This window comes from Pantherophis guttatus, chromosome 2, assembly GCF_059756535.1.
Source record: "Pantherophis guttatus breed Tessera chromosome 2, ASM5975653v1, whole genome shotgun sequence".
Classification (NCBI taxonomy): Eukaryota; Metazoa; Chordata; class Lepidosauria; order Squamata; family Colubridae; genus Pantherophis; species Pantherophis guttatus.
The window spans coordinates 99,765,238-99,774,478 of NC_142064.1; the positions used below are offsets into that span (position 1 = coordinate 99,765,238).

General features: G+C 38.4%; 1 protein-coding gene across 4 annotated transcripts in view; it reads right to left on the minus strand.

Moving 5' to 3' along the window:
• SPMAP2L (sperm microtubule associated protein 2 like) overlaps nucleotides 1-8,261 on the minus strand; it is a 31,015-nt gene extending 22,754 nt beyond the window's left edge. The window contains exons 1-3 of one of the 4 annotated variants that reach the window (XM_034410869.3): nucleotides 8,145-8,261; nucleotides 6,175-6,205; nucleotides 3,227-3,280 (exon numbers count right to left, since the gene is read on the minus strand). In XM_034410869.3, coding sequence (XP_034266760.1) covers nucleotides 3,227-3,280; nucleotides 6,175-6,205; nucleotides 8,145-8,163 — 104 coding nt within the window. In that variant the 5' untranslated portion in view covers nucleotides 8,164-8,261. Of the gene's footprint in view, nucleotides 1-3,209; nucleotides 3,281-3,592; nucleotides 3,853-6,174; nucleotides 6,206-8,144 lie in introns of those variants that run through there. The other 3 variants (XM_034410872.3, XM_087886450.1, XM_034410868.3) reach the window with 3 other exon arrangements.
• Nucleotides 8,262-9,241: the final 980 nt, after the last annotated feature.

The window sequence follows — 9,241 nt, forward strand, 5'->3', positions numbered from 1 at the left end:
AAAAATAATAAAGGCAAGATAAAAATAAATCAGACATGATTGAACCAAAGAAAAAAAATATTTGTTATACCGCATAAGATCTGTGCTTGACCCCACAATATTAAAAATATTGATCTTTAGATTGTGTTTATACTATCTAAACACAGTAGTAATTGTAACTATTACTCTTCAAACTATCGGTAAATTGAAACTATCTGGGCAGAGAATATGCCAACATGTACAATTATGAGATTGGATTGTTTTGACCTGTAAATTCGCTAACACAGCTTACAATTCATGTAAACTCACTCATACATATTATCCAGAGGTGGGTTCCAGCAGGTTCTGACCAGTTCTGGAGAACCGGTAGCAGAAATTTTGAGTAGTTCGGAGAACCGGTAAATACCACCTCTGACTGGCCCCGCCCCCATCTATTTTCTGCCTCCCGAGTCCCAGCTGATTGGGAGGAAATGGGGATTTTGCAGTAACCTTCCCCTGGTGTGGGGAGGGAATGGAGATTTTACAGTATCCTTCCCCTGCCATGCCCACAAAGCCACACCACGCCCACAAAGCCACACCCACAGAACCAGTAGTAAAAAAATTTGAAACCCACCACTGATATTCTCTCATGTAATTGCTGCCCCCAAGTGTTAGCAAATTGAAAACAGACAAAAATACCATTTAAAGGCAGAAACAGAAATCTGGCCTCAAGGCAAAATTCCCCACAAAATTAGGCTGGCTGGGGAATTCTGGAAGTTAAAATCCACACATTTTAAAGTTGCCAAGGTTGAATAAATGCTACCGCAGCAACAGAGACCCATAAATTGGAAGTCGTTAAATTCTGCCCGGACTTCACAAGAGTAGACCTGTAACTGTTGTTGCCATCATACAAAATGAAAGGGACTACAGTACATGAAGAACAACAATTGCCAGTAGCACTGCATGATTCATCTCCACATACTAATAAATTAAACACTTCTTGGTACAGTATATTTACACAGGAATAATCTACCTGAACTGATCTTGAAGATGTACTAAAAAGGGTGGAGTTTTAGTACATCTTGTACATCTTTTTAGATGTACTAAAAAGGGTGGAGTTTCATTCAGAGCCTTGGTAGTACAGTGGTTTAATGCACCCTGTTATTAACACAGCTGCCTGCAATTTCTGCAGGTTCGAATCTTACCAGGCTCAAGGTTGACTCAGCCTTCCATCCTTTCTAAGGTAGGTTAAATGAGGACCCAGTTTGTGGGGGCAATAAGCTGACTTTGTATAAATATACAAAAGTATGAAGGCTATTGCTTAACGCATTGTAAGCCGCCCTGAGTCTCCGGAGAAGGGCGGCATATAAATCAAATTAAAAAAAAAAAGTTAAATTTTAATATAGTGAAACCATAATTTTCTTTTTTATACTAAAAGAAGCTATTGCAAATTTGGTAGGGGTCTTGAAGCAGGTGTTTGAGCAGAAAGTTTGGTGTGTCTTACATTCTGCATGAAGACGGTAGCTTGCCAGGAGAAATAGCTACTAACCTGTTCTCTACTGGGGCTCAGTATTATTAGTGCAAATAGCCTTTTGTAACTAAAAAGTTAATTTAGCAGGGAGGAAGTAGGTCAACTGAATAAAGTATCTGGATTGTTCTGTATAGTATTGTACCTGCTAAAGAAGTGTGAAGCAAGTTGGTAACTACAGCCACCCAGGTGCTCTGGTATATTCTTTGGATGTCTACCAAACTCTCTACTTTATGTGTCTGTATAATATGTATGTTTTTTAATTAAAACAAATTAGAGTGCAAGCATGCTGTAGAATCAAGCCCCCAATCTCTAGAGCCATCTGAACTCCATATTTAAACTTGCCAACTTTAAGATGTGTAAACGTCAACTCTCAGAATTCCCAGCCAGCATATTGGCTGGCTAACTAGGGAATTCTGGGAGTTGAAGTCCACACATCTTAAATTTGTCAATTTTGAAAAACACTGATATAAAGTCTAAAGTCATTTTTAGAAAATGGTAATAGTGAATGATAGAGCTCAATGCTTTCTTTGCAAGTGTCCTTTCAAAAAAGACAGAAGTAAATTGGGGTGGTAAGTAGTAACCTGGGAAGTTAAGAAGCACTGACAAACAAGCAGCCACCTTATTGATTTGACTGAAAATAAATGGGGCATTCTGTCAAGGCCTCATCTACCCGGCAAGACCCTATGACAAACACTTCATCAATGTACTTACAGTAGTGGCCAAAATTGTGGAAACCTTTTGGGAAAAGTGTATTTTCTAAAACTAGCTAATAACACCACTTTTCTTTTTTTGAGTAGTACCATAAAATTATATATCAATGGAAAGATAATTTAATCAAGAATGTAATGCAATAACTTTTATGAAGGATTTGCTATTAGAATAGCAGTTATAAAGAAGAAAGGTGAAATGAGATATACAAAAATTAATACTTAGTTGGGTAACCTTTAGCCTTAAAACATCTTTCCATGGAGTGAACCAAGTCTTTTAGTTCTGTAGTTGTTATAATGTGAAACCAAGATTGAATGATTGCTTCTATTAACTGGGGTTTATTGCTGGGTCAGTTCTGACTAACAAGTTTCTTTAGTCGGCTCCATAGATTTTCAATTGGGTTAAGGTCTGGGCTATTCCCAGGCCATTCCAGCAGTGGAATATGATTATCTTGAAACTCCAAAAAAAGTGGTGTTAGCCATCAAACCTCAAAAATACACTTTTCCCAAAAGGTTTCCACAATTTTGGCCATTACTGTACAACATATGCTGGCAAATATCACATGTTCTGACCATACCTAAAACACACTTTAAAGACCACAGGTAGTCCATAATTTAAGACCAGAATTTCCATTGCTAAGCAAGGTAGTTAAATGCCTCATGACCAATTTTACAGCCTTTTTTTGCCATGATTGTTAAGTTAATCGCTGCAGTGGTTAAGCAAATCATGCAGTCATTAAGTGAATCCATCTGTCTCCAATGACATTTCTGACAATTTTCTTCTCAGAAGTCATCTGGGAAGGTTGCAAATGGTGATCACATGACCCCAGGATGCTGCAACCATCACAAACACATGCTGGTTGCCAAGCAGCCAAATTTTGATCATGTGACCATGGGAATGCTGCAATAGTCGTAAATGTGAGGACCAGTTATGTCACTTTTTTTCAGTGCCATTGTAACTTTGAATAGTTGCTAAAACAAATGGTTGTAAGTTGAGGACTATTTATCTATACCTTGATATCCAACTCACCGATGAAAATTCCATACGTCTTTGGTTGGCTTTGGTTTTGCAAGATCTTGTAACCTGGAAAATGAAACATTTTTAAATATTACATGGTGATGGGGCGAAACGTCAATTCTCTAAAATTTTACAGCCTGATAAACCTTCCCAATTTCATTGAGCAACTTCCAAGTATGCGTTGCATTTAATTATATCAAGTGCTAATACCAGAGCTGCATTCCTCCAGATCTTTAGCTTCCATTACTACTAATCTGCTCTAGGAGCATTGAGAGAGAATTGACAAGGAGATTATATATTATTATTGCAAGTTCATCTGATACAGAAACCCAGATAATACATTTAGCTGATTACATTTAATCTCCAATAGTATTTTACCATGTATAAAACTTGCTTCTAGGCAAAAGCTTCATTGAGAGGGACTGATGCATTGGGGTGATAGGCCTTCAATTCAGGCTGAAACTTGTTCAAGGAGAAACATTCCTTGCCAGCCAAACACCACCCTCAAGTTCATAATGGTGTTAACAGAGAGGAGCTTCCTCCATGGAAGGAGGAAGAATCTTTCTCCCAGCCAGTGATAGTCACTGTGAAAGAGACAGAAAGATCTTCCTCCTTCAGCCATTAGCAACACAGGCAATAAATTAGGGCAAGTGATGGCTAGTTGCTAAGGATGTCTCTCTGTTGACATAACAGCACAGAGGTATGCAGTAGTGTCAGAAAAATTTATCTCAGGTCTAGTCAAGCTTGTAGTTCCAGATTGTGTATCAAATAGAGTGTACAATGTGGGATCACGCCAGTGCATGAAGGAATGGTAAGATGAGAGCTCTTTTGGACACCCACTTTGCTGGAGTTAACAGCAAAGTAGAGTGACCTCAACCTACTTCACTCAGGATGAGTGTTTATTAAAGGTATAGGTAAAGGTTCCCCTCGCTCATATGTGCTAGTTGTTCCTGACTCGAGGGGGTGGTGCTCATCTCTGTTTCAAAGCTGAAGAGCCAGCACTGTCCGAAGACGTCTCTGTGGTCATGTGGCTGGCATGACTAAATGCCAAAGGCGCACAGAACATTGTTATCTTCCCACCAAAGGTGGTCCTTATTTTTCTACTTGCATTTTTTACGTGCTTTCAAACTGCTAGGTTGGCAGAAGCTGGGACAAGTAACGGGAACTCACCCTGTTACGTGGCACTAGGGATTTGAACCGCTGAACTGCCGACCTTTCGATCGGCAAGCTCAGCATCTTAGCCACTGAGCCACCATGTCCCTTTTATTCCTTTTTTATTATTATTATTATCAATTATTATTGAATGTTTATTACACTCAAGCAAAAAAGCTAGGTGGTATTGCAGTCTTCTAAATTTTAATATGGGGCAGATTCAGATCAGCTACTGGTGGGTTCCCTGTTGCCCTTTCTTCTCCCAACCAGCATCACTTCCCTGTGGGAAAAATAACCATCAGTTGTAGAAAATGTGTGGTAGGACATAGGGGTGGGTTCTAAATTTTTTTACTATCGGTTCTGTGGGTGTGGCTTATTTTGTGGGTGTGGCTTGGTGGGTGTGGGTAATGTGACTGGGTGGGCGTGGCCAACTTTTTTTTTTAACTTTTAAAAGCATTTTTTCTACAACCTTAAGAGGTTGTAGAAAAAATGCTTTGAAAAGCCTCTGACGATCCCAGCTGAGCCGCACGATCATCAGAGGCATTTTTTTTTACTTTTAAAAGCATTTTTTCGGCTGAAGAGGTTGTAGAAAAAATGCTTTTAAAAGTTAAAAAAAAAAGCCTCTGATGAAGTGGGCGGGGTAAGCGAGTGGCGACTGGGCCTGGGCCCGGTTCGGGGGCTGGCCAGCCAATGTTATTACCGGTTCTCCGAACTACTACACATTTTTACTACCAGTTCTTGCAAACCGGGAGCAACCCATCACTGGGTAGGACAGAATTTAGGGGCCTCTGGGTACCACTTCCCAGAGTATTTAATTAATTTTTAATTTTTCTCCCAAAACATTTAACCGTTTTCTTTGCTATCAACTGTCCTATGTAGAGAAGAAAAAAGGAAGGAACACAAAATGTAACTGTTGTTCACCACTCAAGTGCAATTCCACCTACTAAACTGGCTAGAACAAAATACTAAACTAGATTGGTCACTTTCTGAACCTGAGAATTTTTTTCTAGTTTCCTTACATGCAGCAATTTAACTGTAATCACCTATGCAATTAAAGTTAAATCTAAATTTATGTCAAACAGGTGCTGTCAACATTCTGACACTCCCTGTGAATTCTTCCTTATACAGATTATACGGCTGTTATATCCCAAGTAAAGACTAATATTAAAATTGTTAGTACTTCTTTGTCCCTGACTTTTGTGCAATCTCCCTGCCCCACATGCATAAACTAGGTAAAAAGGACATAAATATGGACAAGTTGACAATGAAGGAGAAAGAGAGTTAGCAGTTCTCTCCAGTTCTGCTTCTGATACAATAGCTGATATGCAAAATTAAACCTGATTGACATCTATAAGTATTGTGTTGAGGAAGAAAAGATTATGAAGTCATCATCAACCTTCTTAGCCCTTATAAATGTCATCACTTTATATACTAGGGGTAGAGCATATGTTTACTGGTATTATATGTTACTTTTTCCTCATTTGTAATTTATTTTCATAGAATCAAAATAGTCTGCAGGTCAGCTACTGCCAAACAATTGCGAATAATTATGGCATCATTCATACTGGAAGACTCACTGGTTACCCAAAAAGACAAGATAAATAAATGCATTGTTTTTTTCTCACAATTGATAATGGGAAAAGGCAAGATAACTTTTCTCCTTTCTAGAATGCCTTCACGTCCTCAAAGTCAGTTATGTCTTGCTTTGTAAACTGAAGCCTGAATGTATCACTTTGGATATCACTCTGCAATTCCTGAATGTATCTATATAACTACTCAGATATGGGAGTTTGAGGATTTTATCTTACCGTTCATTTGAATAAAACCCATGGGAAGTAGCTGCAAGAAAAGCAGAAAAGAACAAATGGATCTGAAAATGATGTCCATATTCTATATTTAATTATATGTTGTAAGTAATTCAGTAATGTTTGAGAGTGGTGGGATTAAATCAGCAAGATGACACATGGAATCCCATAATTTAATCCCCACCCCTTTTCTACCTCTGTGGGACATTGCCAAAATGGCAACCAGCAACTGCAGTCCTAGCAGTGAAAATTCTTTATTGATAAAGTGCTAATAAGGCTCATAAAAATGCCATGAATTACAGCAAAAATGTGGCTTTGCTTAATATAACCGTCTTATATATGTTTAGAACTTCTCTATGGCAGTAGTTTCCAATCTTTTCTATGGCCCACATCCTTAGGAAATGTTTGGAAATGTTCACACTCTGTACAAAAGTAATTGTGACTTGTGACTCATCACAAAAGACCACAAGCCACTCTTTGCTGTAGCCCCTGAAATTCTATCCTGCACACCCTGGGAGTGGATCACCCCAGATTGGGAACCTTTGCTCTATGGATTCATATGGTCCTGAGAAGTGCTATGGAAGTCTGTCTCATGTAACACACCCTATGTACAACTTTTCTGGCACAGTTAATAGTTAGATCATTTATTTTTTGGGCTGTCTACATGATAGTATTTGTTTGTAACACTGACTGATAATTGAAGAATAATAATAATCCCAAAATATCTGGAGCATCACTTGAGCTCCATTAGCACTGACAAAATCAGCCAATTGCAAAAGGCAGCTTTACCTGGAACAGTTTACATCCTGAGATGATGCCATTAACAACAAATAACAATGTCTGTTTGTTCCAGGACCTTGGAAAGGACTTGGTCTCTGGATAAAAATGCCAAATGCAGTCTAAACTATAGTAATATATTCTGGAATGCTAGGAATTACGATTATCTTAAACTTTCAGATATCTCATATAATGCAGAAATAAGGGCTTTGTTTAATGAACAAATGTATGTATTTTTCTTTTGGTTTTTATTGTTTTTGTTCTAATAATTTTGTAATGAACTGCAGTTCACAAAACCTACTGCCTTTTAATAAAATTTGTTAAGTCAGAAAGGGTGCTACCAATCTCTGAATTTTTGGCTACTATAAAACTATTTCCTATATTGGTTCTGAAATGTGAGGCCCAATAAATTTATTTTCTAAAGGATTTTCTGGATGGCTGCCCACAGGGGGATGGGGGTGGGAACTATTTTATTTAGTTAATTACCAGTTAGTGGTTAAGTAGCAAGGGCAGTTCCATGTGAAATATAAATTCTAGCTATTGCAGCAATAAAAAAATTAAATAGTACATGGGTATAAATAAAAGAAATAAAAAGACTAGCTGTTATCTCTAGATTTCAGAAGACAAAGCTTGCACAGAAAAGTATTAGCATTGCTCCTGGCTTTCCTAAATTCACAAAGAGTAAAAAATAAATAAATGAGCATCATGTGGATTGATAAGCAAATTATTAATGGGATTTTCAGAAACTTACAAAATTGGTTTTTTTAAATATAATAGCATTTAAGTGCAGCATTAAATACATTTGTTGCATCCATTTGTAAACAATGAGAAATGACAGGTACGCTCAAGTGATAAAATAAAAGATGGTCTTCCATAAAATCCATCCAGCTGTGCAAAGTGCTCCCTTGCAGTGGAATCAGTACAATCTAATTATCTTTAAACAAAGAAGAAGAAGAAAATAAGGGAGAGGGACTTATTTAGCCACGATAGCGATGATAGCTTTCCCTTCAAGCCCCCCCTTTTTTTCTTAAATCAAAAGTAAAAAAAAATAGTCTCTCTGCTTTCCCCTCCCGCGAAAATCCATTCTGTGAATAGCTGGATCTCATTCTGCGAGGTGTCATAATTGCAATGCCCAACAGAGGGCAGGTTCTACCCGGAAAGACGGTGGCGCTTTAGACGGTGTCCCCTTTACTGACCGGCTCGTGGCTCGATCATCCTGCGCGATATGAATAGCCCTGCTTCTCCTAACTCACGCCTCAGCTTGCAGCTGTAGAAAAGCGGGTGCTCGAGAGCGCACCTTGCGTTCTTCTTTGTTTCCGTCGCCACGGCAACCTGGGGAATCACTGCCGGTTGTTTCTCTTTCTTTGAACTTACTTTCTGTGCCGCGGGAGGGCGCGTAGGATCTGCCCTGGTGTTATTTTTAACAGTGCAAACAGTCCAGTCACTTCGGCTCGGCCTTCGATCTAATTGCTTTTCTATGCAAGAGGATTCTGTGCAATTATTTTATTCTAATTATTTCCTTCCCTCTGTTAATACATCTTAACATGAATATTTACTATCCGTCTGTTTGCAGTGCCTCTAAAACAAGCGTTTCTCAACCTAAGCAGCTTTAAGCCACATGGGCTTCAACTCCCAGAATCCCTCAGTCAATATGCAACCATGGAGTTGAAATTCACATGACTTAAAATTTGCTGGAATTGAGAAACACTGCTCTAAAAATCTGAAAACCAAGGAAAGGAAGTCAAGACATTTCTATCACCTTGAGGATGCATTCATCTTAGTAAAAAGAAGAAGTGATCATTGCAGGGAACATGGTACAATACTTTTATGCAGTGGTGGGTTTCAAAAATTTTTACTGCCGGTTCTTTGAATGTGGCTTGGTGGGCGTGGCATAGTTTGGTGGGCGTGGGACGGGAATGATACTGTAAAATCTCCATTCCGTCCCCAATCCAGGGGAAGTTTACTGTAAAATCCCCATTTCCTCCCAATCAGCTGGGATTTGGGAGGCAGAGAATAGATGGGGGTGGAGCCAGTCATAATTTTTACTACCGGTTCTCTAGAACAGGTCAGAACCTGCTGAAACCCACCTCTGCTTTTATGTCAGTAAAATGCACAATTAAAGAAAAATATTCTGATTTAATTAAAAAAAAAGTTTTCACATTCAAACAGAAAACATTTCTAGAAAAGTTTGGTAAAATTTTTATTCTTACAAAAATTTTTAAAAGTTTTTTTATCTTGTTTTAAAAGCAAAAGCAGTGTCTTGTGTTACATTTTCTTGCCAATGTCAATGTAA